The 18,528-nt window shown below is 34.5% G+C and overlaps 2 protein-coding genes across 2 annotated transcripts in view; one reads left to right on the forward strand and one right to left on the reverse strand.

Annotated features, from left to right (window-relative positions):
• Positions 1–305: 305 nt before the first annotated feature.
• LOC100375509 (EF-hand domain-containing protein D2-like) lies at positions 306–8,215 on the forward strand. Its single transcript, XM_085508618.1, has 4 exons — positions 306–628; positions 3,228–3,375; positions 4,900–5,034; positions 7,812–8,215. Exons 1-4 carry the CDS (start codon positions 456–458, stop codon positions 7,941–7,943), a joined length of 588 nt encoding a protein of 195 aa, XP_085364744.1. The 5' UTR covers positions 306–455; the 3' UTR covers positions 7,944–8,215.
• Positions 8,216–13,939: 5,724 nt separating this feature from the next.
• LOC100375660 (ATP-dependent translocase ABCB1-like) overlaps positions 13,940–18,528 on the reverse strand; it is a 75,138-nt gene continuing 70,549 nt past the window's right edge. Inside the window, exon 26 of the mRNA XM_085508619.1 lies at positions 13,940–14,683. Coding sequence (XP_085364745.1) covers positions 14,486–14,683 — 198 coding nt within the window. The 3' untranslated portion in view covers positions 13,940–14,485. The remainder of the gene's footprint in view (positions 14,684–18,528) is intronic.

The raw sequence follows: 18,528 nt of genomic DNA on the forward strand, positions 1-18,528 counted from the left end.
TAGTATCTACAGCTTCACGATAACGTGAACAAATTTGCATATCCACAAATGTAGTGGACGAGACCACTTTCAGTAGGGTCCACGTTATTTGAATATTCTTGCGCACACGCCGTTTGTCTCTAATAATTTTCTGACCAAGGAATTAACACCATACACGTACGCCCATACACACACATACATATGTATTATTTATAATACTATGTAGATTCATTAAAAAAAAAATAATAGAAACGACACAGCGAAATTTCACCCGCCTTGCCAACGAAACAATAGAATAGACCGTTGGGTCATGACATACATAAACATGCGTGTTGACGAGACTCCGGAAACGGTGAAAAACTACTTCCTCTATGCGATTCTGTAATTGTTTCCTCGTTGTATCCCTCTTTAAATACATTTAATATTTTCACCCATTGCATGTAGTTTTCGGTGATAGATCCGACTGTATAATAACCATGGCAGTAGAAGACGAACTGTCGAAGAAATTGGCCAGAAGACAGGCTCTTAACGAGGGCGAAGAGGTTGAGGAACTGCCTGTCTCGCACTCCATGGCCGTATTCAATCCATACACCGAATTTAAAGAATTTTCACGAAAACAGATCAAAGAATACGAGAAGATGTTCGCCAAGTGAGTACCTGGTTTTCTATAACCCAAATTGTGATCACTAGTATGATTTGGTTACTAGTATGAATTACAAGATCACTGATTTTAATTGGGCGTGTCGTTGCGGGTGGCCATGAAAACCGTAATCTGACACTTCCATGTGAATCCCTGTCGCAGTAATAGCGGTGTACAGTTCACGTAAAGAATAGTCAAAGGAGATACAAAAAAGTCTTCAAAAATATTTTCTTTTCACAAGAAAAAGGTATGTTTGCATACATACTAAATGAGAGAATTCACATATCACAGTAATCGTAGATTTGGGTCAATCATGGGTCAGTTCAAGTGGCCTGACACCCTGTTGTCTATCCCAAACCGCTACTGTTCAAAACTCAAGCGGGTAACTAATTATCGACGGAAGACGACGTCACATTTTCATGGAGCTAGTTCCATGCATTTTCAACTTTTCTGTAGTATATGGGATTTTCACGCCCTGAGGGAAGGACAATGAAACCTGAGAAATGAAACACCAATGGATTATTTACTTTAATCTTTTGTTAAATAGTTCAGTGAAATATGATGAATATGGCACAAATTTTTGTTTACATAGTTTAGGAATGTTGTTGTCTGAAACGAAACATGGTTTCAGCCAGAATAACATCACTAACTATTCATTGTTTAGTTTTCATGAATTCTGAATTTTCTAAATTGTAAACATTAAATGTAATCACTTAGCTGGACATGCAGAACTGCTATGATGTAAGTTAACTTTGTCATTATATTGTACACAATATGATCACAATAAGACGCATTTGGTTTTTGGGTAATGTGGGCATTGACCTCTGTGACATGCTGTTGGAAGGATGCCATTGAGCAATTGGCAGGCATTGTCAACAATTTTTAAAAATGTAGCCACGAAATGAATATTCATGTTACTGATAATTTCATGCGTCAGTTTCAAATCTGTGAATCTCAGCTGTATTTAGGTGTATTTGTCAGCTGTTCAAAAAAAATTAGGTTGAATTAATAAAATTATTTTAATTAACCAACGAACAATTTTAATCATGCTTCAATTTTGAGGAACATGAAATATTTTTTTTTGACCTTGTATGAACTTACCTGAAAAAAACATAGTAGAACTCGCTTCTTTTTTTTGTCTGTTTTCTACTTGAGTGTAATAATGTAAATTGTACTCAGGGTCATGTTAATTTTTGTTTATCCAAACGTCATAGCAATCGTTGTCATATTTCAAAATAAATATTTTATTTTCTTAAGACAGTTTTACATTAAAATAAAAATAATTATAATTTCTACTAAGTCAAAAATAAATATAGGATTTCATCAGAAATTATAAAAGGAAAATTATATGAGAATTAGTTTTCAATTGCAAATATTATTTATATTTAATACATGACTCAGTTGAGATGACTCACCCAGTCTTGATGTGACTGTGAATAGATGTGAAAACACAAGGACACTGATGAGATTAATTCAATTGATGTAGAATGAGATGGGAGGAGTTGTTGAGAAATGAAATGAATGGCTGTTTATGTATAAGTGTTCACAGAACAATATATGGTATAAAGCGGTATAATTCAAATTCTAAAGTAATTCTCTCTAGCAGCTGTTTGTTGATATAGCTTGGTCAGCCAGAAATAGAATATTGTGACCTGTCATAGACACATACAACAAACAAACATACTTCATTGCTCAACATAAATTGACTATCTTCTTCTTTTAAACAAATCTACTGCTATTAAATTTGATGTCTTAATTTCCTAATAAAGCTTTATAAATGTGGTATGCTAATTAGGTATTATTAATATACAAATAGGCCACCATGTTGGGACATACAGCCGAGTTACTTTTGAGTCCCCGTTTCAGGCGCAGCCTGAAAGACGAACTATTAATTTGTATTTCAAGTGTTCGTCTGTGACGTCTAACATTTTCTCAGAAATTCTGCAGCAGATATCGATGAAACGTGGCAGGTTGATGAACAAGTCTCTGCCTAAGTGGGTCTATTTCATGATTTTCATCCAAAACTACCTCTCCCAACACCACTGAGAGAACAACTGAGCATGCTCAGAATAAATAATTAACTTGAATTGTAATGCTAGGGTTTTTAGTGATGTCATGACCTTGATCTGAATCAGTGACAGATGGGTCGTACCATTACCAATCTCAGTGGAAAATGTAAGAGGTGTCTCAGGGCTACATTTTGATGGGAATTATAGTGGTAATACTGAAACAAACCCAGGTCCTGGTAATATACAAAGACCTGAATTAACAAAGAAGTGAAGTTGTTATTAAAGGTACATCAAAATTTACTGAGATTTATGAATGCAGTTTCTTGAGCATGTATGAGACATAGTTTGATTGCAATTGTGTACTCTGAGATTTTAGACCCGGGTCAATGACAGTTTTCAGTTATCAGATTAAGGGAAATCACTTTATGATGAGTTGTACCCACATTGAGTACATATTAATTCAATTGTTTGCAGATGTTCCATATAGTATTTTAACATGAATATTTTTTAATTAAATAACGGACTGTGACATTCATGTCTTGTTTTTCTAGGAACAAAGGTACTGTCTTCCTTGATACTAATATTTTTGTTACATATAGGTATGACGTTGGCGGAGACAAATTTATTGATCTCATGGAACTGAAACTGATGATGGAGAAACTTGGTGCTCCACAAACACATGTAGGACTCAAGGAAATGATACAAACTGTAGATGAAGATCATGACGGGAAAATTAGTTTTAGAGAGGTACTTGTTTTGTCAATTTTTTAACTCAAAGTTTCTGAAATGCTTGGGTACTATGATAATCAAAATAGACAGGAAATATGAGTTTGAACATTCATAATTGAAAAATATTCATATTTATGTTTGGTTGAAACGCATAGATAGATTCAAGCCTGCTTGGCTCAATAACTTGATGTGGTGATGTGTCATGTGACATATTGCTGATTGCACATTGACCAGCTACATTGAAAGGATGAGTTATTTATATAACTTTGTCGCCCCCTTGTAAAAAAGAATTATATCAGTAAATGACGAAATGTAAAATTCTTAGTTTTATTTCAACGTATATATCATTTGTAACATGTTTAAAATTGTTTTTTGTAATATCATTGAAGTGATAGAATATTGAGACAATATTCAGACATCGTGATTAGTGAAAACATTTATTGTTATTATAATTAGCGCATTTTTCTCATGGTGTATATATTTATCAGTCACATGGAGGTTTATGTGTTGACAGCATCATGTCATCCTGTACATAAAGTGACAATTATGGATTTTACACTTTATTTGTCTTTGATTACAAACAAAGAAAACACTTCTACTTAGTTGTTGTTGCCCCTGTACTGTCCCAACTCTCGACGCAGCTGACGTAAACATTAAACTGTGTGTACCATAATGTAATGTGTACTTGTAGAACACTGTTATCTTAGTTATAGGTAATACTCACGCAACAGTTCCAGTGTAAACATTGACTGGCAATCTTGGAAGAGCTGAAATAATACAAACCATGTCCATATTTGGGGGCGTGGCTTACCCTTTGTTTTTTAGTTTTTTTATGTCTTGCATAGGGATTTTAAAAGTGAAATTAACAGCGCTCATTCTTGAAAGGATTAACAGTAACATATATTTAAAGGCAATGATAGGCACTTAACTTTAATGATTTAGTGCTAATGTCCATTTCAAGGGGCTGTGAATGACCAGTCATCTATACACTAAACATAATGCATAGGCATATATTTCTGGGACAACCAGTTCAGGACATTTTTTGTCTACCTAATAAATGATATGAAAAATATTGCCCTCACAGTTCAAACACTAAACTCACAAATGGATAAGATTTGAACAAAAATAGCACACTCAGTTTTATTCACTCATGCACTGAAATCTTAAAAAAAGGCAGACTTTGAATGAGATCATTGTAGTTTTTTTGAGAAGAAGACTGTTTTTACTGGCATTCTCATACAAAATCTATATGTACTGCTATTAATATTGAAACAGGAAATGTATTTTTGTATTTATTATTTATCTTCATGGTTGTCCCATGTTGTCCAGGATGATCTCAGACTGGTATTGACAATAAGTATGCATATCATTTTTTTTATTCAATCAAAAATGTATATGAATTATGCCCATATCACCATATACATATATGTGTGATATTGAATGCATAAGAAAATTGATATCATTCTGAAATTATTTTATTAATACCAATTATCTAAGTTTCATTTTTTTTATACAGAAATCCATTTATTTATTTTTTTCTAGTTCCTACTGATATTCAGGAAAGCTGCTGAAGGTGACTTGATTGCAGACAGCGGACTTAGTCAGCTTGCCACTTTATCAGAAATTGATGTTGACAAAGAAGGAGTCAAAGGAGCAGCGGATTTCTTTTCAGCTAAGGTAATAATAATATATTTGTGACAAGAATACAACAAAATACTATCAAAATTTGAACCTTTTAATAATTAGTTATAAGAAAATACAAAATTAAATTGAAATTTTGACTGGTTGAATTATCAGAGGAAAAATCAGTGAAAACAATAAGTGACATGCATTGTATAAGATGCATCATTTGTTGTCACAAGATTGCAAGTAAATTAGTGTAAGTTTATTGAGTTGAGTACGTAATACAAGTCATCTGTTCATTTTATCATGAAAGTTGTTAAAACTCATTCAATACTTGTTCTACTTTTTGAAATATACTAATCACATTATGCAGTGAAATCAGTGCCAATACTCTGATTTTGATAATAATGAAATTCATTTCCAAAACAAGCAGAACTTTATTTGCTATCACCAATATTCAAACAACTGTACCTGACTTTATCTGATTGGTTAATAGCATTCTTGATAGCCATGTATCAGATCAAAGGTCACTGTGCCTCAGAAAATATATGGCAGTCCTGAGATTTGTATGAAATTGATCTAAAACATTTGTTCATGATCAAACTGAATAATATTAGATATAGCCTTGAAAAGTTATTTTTTTCTGTGTGTACCTCTTATTTTTAGTTAATGTTTGAAAACATGTCTGGGCAGATATTCAAACTTAACATATGCATGTCCATTTGTTTTATATTTTGATTCAAGATAGCCAAAAACATTTTTTCTGCTTAAAATTCATCAAAATCAAACATTTTTGGTTGTGTATTGATGCATTTTGTTCAAACTACAAATGTAGGTACGTACATTAGACATAATGAGACTATGATTGAATTCAAAATGACTGACTGGTGGCCATTTTGATTTACTAAATATTGTTTTGGAGCCATATCTTTAACATGCCTTGACCAATCACATTAAAACTTAATATGTCTGGTGACCTCAATTTTTTTTCTATTTTTGATATCCTAGTGGCATTATAATTATAGTGAAACATAAAGATGATAACATTTAATCTTCAGTTCAACTCCTAAAAAACTTGCCTAAAGCAGTGATAAACGGTTTGAAATTGAGTGAGTAATGTGTGACTGGAGAAAAAAAGTGACTTTTGTTTGTGGAAATTAAGACCTAAAAAGCATGTCAACAGTGACGAAATAAGTAAAAACAGATTGGTCCACTATTTCTGGTAGTTTGTTTGGTGATCAGAAACATTACTTGAAACATTAAAAAAATTCTGACTAAGACAACTTTCCAGGGACATTCACTAATTTAGTAGCTTTGTACTTCCCAGCACAGCTTTTGGCCTTTGTGGGTGTGTGACAAGATGAATGGGGGAACACTTTGATTAATTCTGAGAATGGCTGCTTGTCTGAATGGTTTGCTGTCTGTTATTACCTTGCCCGTACCATCAAAGATGGAAGGGAAAGGTATATTAAGCGAAAGATTTTGTCCGGCGTTGTCGTTGTCGTTGTTGTTGTTGTTGTCGTTGTTGTCGTTGTTGTTGTCGTCGTTGTTGTCGTCGTCGTCGTCGTCGTCGTTGTCATCGTTAATAATTGTTATTGTGTGCATAATAACTTTTATTACTAATTCTATTCCAAACTTCATCAAACTTGGTCACCTTATTCATCAGTATAATGTCTTCCCTGAGTTTGAACAACAGATGTCCTGTATGAAAATATCATGCAAAAATTGAGAAAATCTGATAAAATATTTTGACTGTTTCTACTTGACTGATCACTGGTGATACACATCAAAGGTCACTGATCTCAGTGGAAATATGCATTGTTGTATGTGTTCAATGAAGCAAATGATTTATCTTGTAATAATATCCTTGGTAATCACATTTTTAAACCTACCAATAAAATCTTTACAGAAAACAGATGTCAGAAAATCAATATAAGCACTCCTATGAACTGGGTGCCAAACTTTGATCAAGATATGAAGCTAATAGAAAATATGTTTAGTTATCAAATCAAAAACAATACACAAAAAGCAAAACATTTCATCCACATTTTAAAAAGAAAATTGTTCTAAAATATATGTATTCTGTATTTGACAAACAGTTCATTCGACAAATGAAAACTCGCAGGAATATGTTTCAGCTATTAGAACAGAATGATAGTTTTCATAATACTAGTTCAAAAACGCACTTCGAAGATTGCAGTGTTTGAAGATGTAGATTCTCAGGAGGCAACAGTACTGTTGACTTCTCCCTCCACTGGACACCAACTATTTAAGTTGATTTGCATACAAAGCAGAGCTTGCAACATGATAGCTATTCATAAAGGGTGTTTTTTTACTTTTCATATAATACAGTAGTCACACAATGAGGCAGTTCGTATTTGTCTCAGTGAATCATTATTTTTTGACAGACACCTGTACAAAATATTTGGACAAAAGCCAGCTTAGATTTTCTGTTATCTTGCATGTTTTATGAATCTATTCACATCTAAATGCAGAACTTTTTTTTTGCGATGAGGCATTTGTTTTTATACTAAAATATCTGAATTACTTTGAATAAAGCTGGAAATTATGTCCCTTAAAATAATTAAACAAATAAGGCACCAATGTTTTTGTAAGAAATTTACATCTTTTAAGGACATTCGGTAGACTGATTCCCCACTGTTGGTTCAACCCCAAAACTTGTTTGTATTCAAAATTAATTATGACAATGCATATTTATATTGAAACAAACTGTGATAAAGGGAATTATATTATATAACAAAGGGCAAGGTCACCAGAGTTCAACTATGTTTCTTATAGCAGTTTGTAATCATATTTCTTTTAATTCATAGATTGATGAACAGTCTCGTGGTATGAAATTTGAAGAGGAAATAAAACAAGAACAGGAAGAAAAGAAAAAAGAACTAGAAGAAAAGAAATTGAGACGTCAAGCTTTTAAAGAAAAACAGTCCCAGTTTATTTAATGACTTTTTTTTTCTCATTGAATTGTCTTCCTGTCTTATCAATTGACAAGAGTCATTAGTCCTGAAATGTTTCTGATCTGGGATTGTAGAAGTTTTTCTTATTTTTTTCTATATCCTCACATCCAGGGACTATATTCAGAAATATTGTTTATATTTAATGCATGTAAATCAAATATGTGGGTGCTGTATTGTGTTGGTGCATAATTGGCTTTGTGGATGTTTAAAATGTCAAACTTTTAATAATAATAAGAAACACTAACATAGTACCGAAATTCTTGATGTAGTCAACCTGAAGTGGGTGCTGCACATTATCCTGGCCAATTGGTCCTATACATGTACTGATTCATATTTAGTGGACATCTCAACTCCCCATGGAATATGCAACTCTGCCTGTCACATTCCATACCAGGGTCTCATTTATTCCTGGGTGGATAGAAGCATTAGGAGTAAAGTATCCTTCTCCAAGGATACTACAACATCAAGGATTAGCCAGGACTCCAGGACAACCCTGTGATTCCCAGTCCAGTCCAGTGATAACCATTGTACCATGGCATAGCCAAGATTCAAACTCACAACCATGTAGTTCCCGGGCCTTTATGCAAAAGCCAGGTTGCAAGACTGGGCCTTTATGCAAAAGCCAGGTTGCAAGACTGGGCCTTTATGTGTCAGCCATGTCACAAGACATCACATTTATGCAAAAGCCAGGTCGCAAGACAGGACCAGGTTAATGTTCAGCAACACTTTAAATATGTGTATTAAGCAGGCATGATTGACTCATTACTCAATCATGTAAATTTACTCATGAAACTGGGAAAGCACTTTGTTGGTTGTTACAACTTTCTTACTATACTGCATGGGTACATTGCAGTTACTGATTCCAAGTTTTGATATAACATTCCCCTAATACGTTACTTTAAAATAAACTGTTTTACATCTATAAGCCTCAGCAATGCATTCCAAGTTACATTAATAATCAAATCTACATTTTGTACATTTTTTATCCTTAACCAAAAATTAAATTGGAAGATTGCAGCTTATGTTATTGAATTATTATTACATTATTTACAACACAAAGACATGCAGATTTGTAGCAACTATTGTCATGCCTTTGGGTTTCTATAGTAACTATTGTCATGCCTTTGGGTTTCCATAGTAAGTACTGTAATGACTTTGGGTTTCCATAGTAACTATTGTCATGCCTTTGGGCTTCCATAGAAAATACAGTTGCAACATTCTAGAAAATGTGTTGAACAAGAAAATCATTTCTTGTGAGTTGAATGTTCTTTGTGTATTAGTAAGAATATCTGTAATTGCGTAATGACAAGTGTTTGGGATTTATAAACCGTGCCACTGTACCCCACGTGTAATATTGTAAGGGGGGTGGCTCAGAAATGTTGGCAGATTATTGTTTTAAAAAAAAATGATAGGCTTGTGTACTGCACATACATTTTATCTTATTTGCTAAATTGTTCTGTGATTATACCTTGCATAAATAATGGTTCAGACCATTTGTGTCCCATTATACTCCAGTATCGATCAAAGAGAAACATTTTATGGTTTTCAAATCTAATATCATTTTAACAAAATGAGTTTGTTACTAAGTTTACTTTATATTTTACTTTTTACATTAAAATTTCAATTTCAATCAAAGTCCTTTGAGTTGTGTCTGTGTGTACTTTTAACTTGTTGCTAAGGTAACAGACAGATGCAGGATGTTCTGTTAAAGAGGGGCATGCCTTCAGAATGTCACTGCTGCACTGTATTGGGGGGGGGATGTATGTGCAACCACGGATTTAGAGGTGCATGCGCCTCCTGCAGTCTACCAGTGGTAGATTTAGCCTTCCTAAGCTCTGCCATCGACTTTGTCGAGCAGATCTTATCATACGAGTGATTGTCCGTTGCGTCAACTTTTTACGTTTTCGACTTCTTGAAAACTACAATTCTTATTCTTTGATACTTGTATATGTAACCCTTGGCCTTCAATGGCGATATCTTTAATTCTCTAATTTTGATGAAATATTTTGTAGATGAAATCACTAGACACTAGGCAAGGCATATTTCAATGAAACTGTCAAAATAATCTCATACCAAAATCTGATCACATATTTGTGAAGTAAAAACTGAATCTCACTAATTTGCATACAGGCATTTATACAGGCATAAACGCAGGCATGTAAATTTGTTGGTTAGAACATTTCATAAAGCAAGTCAGATAAATCACATAATGTACACGCAACAAGTTTGTTTAGACAAAACTCCATCAAATTAAATACTGCCTTTACAGTATTGATACATTATTTTGGCTACAAGTATCACCAGGCGGTTGGGAGACATCACTTTCATGATGACAGAGACTGGTGATGTGCAACTTGTGTGAGTTTTTGCTCAATACAGTAACTTAAAGGTTGCTCAATAAAATTCATGGTGGGTTTGAAATGAACGTGAAGGCTGTTAAGCTTGTGAACATGCGTTAGCATTGGGAAAATTACTGAATCTGTCTTTAAAAATACCCCTTCTCTATTTTCAACCCAAACTAATTGTAATTACCACAGAACATACAATGTATCAAGTCTGATTAGTGATTATTTAGATATGTCAAAAAGGTAAAAATATACTAATTTATGCAAATTAGATAACTAACATGCACAGATTCCAAATAAAGTATTAGCAGATCTTTGCATTGTCCCCAGACACCTACATGTATGTAATAAATTACAATGAAATGCAATGATTGGTAATTTGATATAGTTCTTTAATATTGATATATTCTATATCAATATTAATTTTGTGCCTAAAAACTAATGACATTTTTGCATTGTCCCTGGGCATCTGAGACAAATTTCCTTGAAATGCGATTAGTTAATGAGAGATCAATGGAAAAGCAAAAAGTTAGTTGATATTAGGTGATTAATATGCATTACCTCAAAACTAATCTCTGGGTTTTCCCAGAGCCTCTATATGTATCAAGTGATTTGTTCTTCACATATCAGAGAAACAGACCGTACACACACCCACACAGACACAGTAACTGCAAAGATATCCATCACACATGAGTCAATAAATGGGAAGTGGAAACGATCAAATGTGTTGAAAATTGAATTTATCCCACAATTTGCACATATTCTCTACCGTTCACATAAGAGTTGCAAAACTTCAAATGAACTTTAAATCTTTGACACTCATTTTAACACCAAATTTTACAACAATCAAAGTAGTCCAATTGTGTTGCTCATGTTTTTGCCCCCAAAAAATAAAGTATTATGCATAAATTTTGACTGAAACCATATCAGGTCTGCGCATTATTACAAAGCATCATTGAAATCTAATAACACACATAAATCACAGACATCCATAAATACATATGAACTAAACTGTAGAACTTCACACAAGTTGCATACATACCAAGTATCAAAACAACAAGTCATTGTCAATGACACGTCCCCGTTCCGTTCATATTTGAGTGACATATACATTCAAAGCAGATCATGACCGAAATGCACCTGCATATGTACAACACATTGTACTAAATCTGAACAAAATCCATCCATGCATGACTGAGATCTGGTTCCGGAATTGTGAAAATACGTGATTTTAATGCATTTTCGGTCTTAAAATGGCCATCATTCAGCTATTGTTAAGCGGATCATGAAACAAATGCACATATCTATTTGTGACATGATATACCATGTGTGTGTGAAGTTTGAACTTGATCAATCCAGACATGTCTTGGATACGGATCCAGAACTGAATTCTTTAAGAAAATGGCCGCCAGTCGGCCATTTCGAACTTGATCCGGGAAAAAAAAATAATGTGCATCAAGGTCCTATTATGTTTAATGTAAGTACCAAATTTGAACGAAATCCGTCCATGCATAACTGAGATCCGGGTTCGGAATGGTGAAAATGTGCGATTTCAATGCATTTTCGGCCTTAAAGCGGCCGCCATTTGGCTATCGTTAATGGGATCATGAAACAAATGCACATATCTATTTGTGACATGATGTACCTTGTGTGTGTGAAGTTTGAACTTGATCAATCCAGACATGTCTCGGATACGGATCCAGAACTGAATTCTTTAAAACAAAATGACCGCCAGTCGGCCATTTCGAACTTGATCCGAAAAAAAAAATGACGTGCATCAAGGTCCTATTATGTTTAATGTATGTACCAAATTTGAACAAAATCCGTCCATTCATAACTGAGATCCGGGTCCGGAATGGTGAAAATGTGCGATTTCAATGCATTTTCGGCCTTAAAGCGGCCGCCATTTGGCTATCGTTAATGGGATCATGAAACAAATGCACATACATATTTGTGACATGATGTACCTTGTGTGTGTGAAGTTTGAACTTGATCAATCCAGACAGGTCTCGGATACAGATCCAGAACTGAATTCTTTAAAACAAAATGACCGCCAGTCGGCCATTTCGAACTTGATCCGAAAAAAAAAATGACGTGCATCAAGGTCCTATTATGTTTAATGTATGTACCAAATTTGAACGAAATCCGTCCATTCATAACTGAGATCCGGGTCCGGAATGGTGAAAATGTGCGATTTTGATGCATTTTCGGCATTAAAATGGCCGCTATTCGGCTATCGTTAATCGGATCATGAAAAAAATGCATGTGCACATGTCCCATATAATGTGTGATGTATGAGTGAAGTTTGAACTTAATCGGTCCATGCATGTTCGAGATACAGGTGATCACGGACGGACGGACGCACACACGGACGGGCGCACACAGGGCAAAACATAAGTCCCCGTTTTCGAACTACGTCCGAACGTGGACTAATTAAGCTGGTAAGAACTAGAGATATCATTAGAAAATGAACAATATGTGTAGTATCAAAGCAGTCAGACTTGTGGTTTTCAAGAAGAAGTCAAAAAAGTAAAACATTGACACGAACGACGACGGACAATCACTCATATGATAAGCTCCGCTCGTCAAAGTCGACAGCAGAGCTAACAAAACTGATAGAAGTCAACCCAATACATGTGCACTGTCAATATCAGCACTGTAGCCCAAACAGTGACATAGTAGAAGTCATTTATTAAGCATTTTAATAGTGTTTGGTATCTAATTTGCATAATTTTTGGTAGATCAACTTCTCATTAACAATCTATCTACATTCATCAAGGCAAGCACAGAACAAAGAAGTCAAATGGGTCAGCGGCTTTTGAAAAGAATTCACCCACATCGAGATCGAGAGAGGAAGAGAGAGAGAGATCGAGAGAGAGAGAGAGAGAGAGAGAGAGAGAGAGAGAGAGATCGAGATCGAGAGAGAGAGAGATCGAGAGAGAGATCGAGATCGAGATCGAGAGAGATCGAGAGAGAGAGAGATTGAGAGATCGAGAGAGAGAGAGAGATTGAGAGATCGAGGGAGAGAGAGAGATCGAGAGAGAGATAGATCGAGAGAGAGATAGATCGAGAGAGAGAGAGATCGAGAGAGAGAGAGATCGAGAGAGAGAGAGAGAGATCGAGAGAGAGATCGAGATCGAGAGAGAGAGAGATCGAGAGAGAGAGATCGAGAGAGAGAGAGAGATCGAGAGAGAGAGATCGAGAGATCGAGAGAGAGAGAGAGATCGAGAGAGATCGAGAGAGAGATCGAGAGAGAGATCGAGAGAGATCGAGAGAGAGAGAGATCGAGAGAGATCGAGAGAGATCGAGAGAGATCGAGAGATCGAGAGAGATCGAGAGAGAGATCGAGAGAGAGATCGAGAGAGAGATCGAGAGAGAGATCGAGAAAGAGATCGAGAGAGAGATCGAGAGAGAGATCGAGATCGAGATCGAGAGAGAGAGATCGAGAGAGATCGAGAGAGAGAGATCGAGAGAGATCGAGAGAGAGAGATCGAGAGAGATCGAGATTGAGAGATCGAGAGAGATCGAGAGAGAGAGACATCCATCTAGACGCCAGACACAGCTCAGTGGACTTACAGAACTACACCCATTGTTGGTCTGTCATGATTACACTCAATTCAGTTACTGGTAAAAATCTACATTTCTTGTAATTACTTTATTGATAATATTTGCATTCATTACAATCAATTTCAGATTACATCATAATTTTAATCTTTGTACTTGTTTACTAAAAACTCATCTATAAATTATGAAAATATGTATTTAAATTAAGTAGAATCAAAGTTTATGTAATTTTAATGTTTTTTTTAGGGGACACAGGGATGAAAGATTATCTCAATAAATGTCATGTTAAAAAATGTTTATAATGCAATAAAACGTGTGTTCAAAATATTGAAAATTTCAATTAAAAATATTGATCATAAAATAAAATTTAAAAAATCATTCAATTATTGCAAACAAAGATAGTACATAAAAATGATGATGTATTTACGATACTGCCATATATAGAATTATTGAAATAACTGGAGAATACTATTATAAGTACCGTACATGCCATATATGGCAATCGTGAAAAATATATAGATTTGGCAATTAAAAATAAACTGGAATGTTGAACACTACTAAATATGGTAATAATATGGGAATGGACATCATCAGAAAAAATAATACAATTCTTGAAGTTTATGTTAACCGCTGTCCACTAGTCAAGGTGTAGTATGCCCCCTGCATAGCTATGAGCTGTTTATGCGTTCCTTGTTCAATTACACGACCATCTTCAATTACTAATATCTGATCAGCAGACTGAATTGTTGAAAGACGATGCGCTATTACGATGCACGTTCTTCCCTCCATGGCTTTGTCCAAGGCATTCTGCACAATCTGAATATAAACATGTTAAAACTTCATTATTTACAATTGTGGTGATACAAGAACTGCTATACATAATACTGTATGTGGAGCAGAGTGTGAAACAATCATGCTATCTCTCAATGACAAAATATTCTCAAAAATCATTCACACCAATCCTAGCAGTAGCATAAACTTTGTGTTGTTTACATGGATTCAGTAGCACAAAATGTCATGAAAGGTTTTTAAATACTTCCACTATTTTTGTTATGCCAGCAAGGCACTTTATAACAATACTAGCTAATGGTATGAAAGCCAGCAAAAAATGGATTATTAAATAGAAAATTAAATGCTTGTGGCCAGTGTTTCTTTCCTTGTTTGACCATATTTGGACAAATGTTTTTGAATTGAAGCAGCATTTCTAGTCAGGTAAAATGTCTTGTTGTGTGAAATACCGAAAAGTATGCACGAAAACAGTACAGTGGGAGTATCGACCAACATGCAGCGGAGGTCGATCCAATGGCATACTGTCTGAGTGCATACTTCGTGGTATCCTCGTAATAACCTTATTTTTATACATCTTTTCCTCCCAGGAATACATCATGGGAATGCTGAAATCCAAAAAGTTTAGAACAGAACTAGCTGACTTCTTTGTGTGTGGAGCCCGGTCAAACCCTGGGAGCTGCCATGTTTGTTTTTAATATTAGAGGTCGTTCATGCGCGTAATCGCTCCATATTTGGAATTTGCATTTCCTAATATGGTGGGATCAAAATACCCAGTGCAATACTTCAAAATTTCGGCACGCTGTAACTTATGACGTTATGATGACAGATGTATAATAATACATATTATGTTGTGTGATTACATATTATGCAACTACAATATTTGCATAAATCATCAGAATTGAGATTAATAACAAAATCAAAGAAAGCTTAGAAAGAACTCCCATGTGCTGAGAGTATTGGAGACACATTAAATATAATTCGAAATTACTTAGCTGAAAACTAATTATGCAAATCAGAAAATTAATATGACCAGATTTGAGTGTAAAACTAATGAGGTCTGCGCAATGTAACAGAAAATCTATGTCTCCAAGTTTAATTGAAATGTGATTAGAACCAAAAAATTATGAATTATTATGCTTATTAGGGAATTAATATGAACAGATTTTTACCCCAAACTAATTAGGTTTGTACATTGTCCTAGAGCATCTTTGTACTAAGTTTCATTGAAATGGAATAATTAGTACCGTGAAAACTCCAAAACTTCGACCCCTCTAAAAATTCGGCCGCCTATTTATTTGCCGGGTTTCGGTGTTTTATTTACCTCCAAATTTTCGACTCCACTAAAAATTGCCGACTCATTCTTATTCGAAAATTGCGACCAGTTTTAGTTTTCCCTCAAACGAAAAAAAAACCGATGTGAGCGTTCAAACGGGACCTTCCTCGAAGGCATGAATCCGGGTTTCTGATTGACTGAGAGATTTTTATTTTATTGGTAACGAAAATATATTCTAAATAAACGAACACAAAAATCTCGGCATGCTGCGTTTCTGAATTGTTGATTATTACTGTACTCAGTAGTGATTATAATAATGTACACAAAATAAATTTGTTGAATGGTTATGAAATACAAATAAAAGTCAACTTAGTTTCATCGTAAGCGAATGATTCCGGTCTCGTATAAACGTTTGATGCTGTAGGATATCCGCCATGTTCTCTTAGGTCAAATAGGTCAAATCGCTAATTAACCAATCAAAAAGCTGGATGATGCCAACGTGTTCAAATTACCATAGCTTATTTAAATATGTTATGTTATTGAACGCAATGCGGAAGAGATTGATGTTGTAGTACGATATTTTGGCTTGGATTTTGATGCGAATACGGCATGATTTTTTTTAAATAAAAAAATTAGTTGTTTTTAAAAAATAAACTGGTCATCTGAAGAATAATTTAACATTGTTCACAGTGATAACAGCTCATTCTCGAAAGGAAGCTTACCCGCTCACGCTAGTCACGATAAAAATCATACACGTGTACTCTTGAATAGACAAACGTCAATGACTACGGTAAAACTTAGACTATTTTAGCCGGCAGGATTGATTGAAATGTTCGAAAAATGACGCCAAAATACACCTTAAAAGTCCCATTTTATTTTCTTAAATCCCATTTTATTTTTTAATCCAGGGGCGAATTTACGGCAGAATTTGGTCCCTCAAATAAGGGACACGTGAGCTTTGATTCTAACCGGATACATTGCACTGGGTCGGGGAGATCGTTTGCTAAACTTCCATGTATCTTTTGTCCAATGGGTACCTGTACTTCGAACATTCGCAAGTTTTCCTAGGTAGTGCGAGACAGCTTTGTCTTTTGACCTATTAGTTTTGTGCTGACCTCTTCTCGCGTCTTGATGTTTTGTTTTGCTTGTCATAATACTGATTGATGACTTTGTTTAGATTTTGAGTTACAACTCGGCCACGACCTTTGCTTTTACCGTGAAACATGAGGAAGTTTACGTCAATTGACAGACATTGCATTTTTTAAAAACTAATGAAGCACACTGTCTATCATCCCCATTTTTTCATTTGCTGATTTCTATTCTGAAAAATTCGACCGTCCGAAAATGCACCTTAATTTTGACTCTAAAAACACGTCACATTTCTAACACCAATTATTTAAAACCGGTCGAAATTTTGGTGTTTTTACGGTACTTTAGATATCAGTGTGAAAGCTTAAAATTGGTTAATTATGCAAATTAGGTAATTAATATGTACAGATTTTAACCCACAATTATTCAGGTCTGTCTATTGTCCTACAGCATCCATGTACATTCATTGATATGTGATGTATAGTACCTGAGATATCTGTGTGAAAGTTGGTTAATTATGCAAATTAGGTGATTAATATGCACAAACATTTACCGGAAACTAATTGGGTCTGCATAATTCTAGATTCATTGAAATGTGATGATTAGTACTTTAGATATCAGTAGAAAAGCTGAAAATTAATTATGCAAATTAGGTAATTAATATGCACAATTATTTACCCTAAAACTAATCAGGTCTCTGCATAGTCCTAAAGGATCTATGTACCAAGTTTCATTGAAATGCGATGATTAGTACTTGAGATACCCGTGGAAAAGCTGAAAATTAACTAATTATGCAAATTAGGTGATTAATATGCACAAATATTTATCGAAAACAATCAATCTCTGCATAGTCCTTAAGTATGTAAGTACCAAGTTTCATTGAAATGTAATGCTAACTACTTATATCAAATGCTGAAAATTAATTAATTATGCAAATTAGGTAATTAATATGTACTGATATTACCATAAAAACTATCAGGACTGTGCAGTGTCGTATGACATCTATGTACCAAGTTTCATTGAAATGTGATGATTAGTACTTGAGATATCAGTGGAAAAACCGAAAATTGACTAATCATTATGCAAATTAGGTAATTAGTATCCACGGATTTTTACCAAAAACTAATCAAAACCTAGCATTAGTTCAGAGCATCTATGTACCAAGTTTCATCAAAATCCAATGAGTGGTTGTTTAGATATCAGTGGAACAGTCATGGAACCACTAAAAAATAGCTAATTATCATGCAAATTAAGTAATTAATATGCACGAATTTTTACCAAAAATTAATCAAATCTGCGCATATGTTCAGAGCATCTATGTACCAAGTTTCATCAAAATCCAATGAGTGGTTCTTTAGATATCAGTGGAACAGTCATAGAACAGCTAAAAATTAGCTAATTATCATGCAAATTAGGTAATTAACGAGCATGGATTTTTACCAAAACCTAATCAAATCTGCGCATATGTTCAGAGCATCTATGCACCAAGTTTTATCAAAATCCAATGAGT

Source organism: Saccoglossus kowalevskii, chromosome 15, assembly GCF_978046115.1.
Source record: "Saccoglossus kowalevskii chromosome 15, keSacKowa6.1, whole genome shotgun sequence".
Lineage (NCBI taxonomy): Eukaryota > Metazoa > Hemichordata > Enteropneusta > Harrimaniidae > Saccoglossus > Saccoglossus kowalevskii.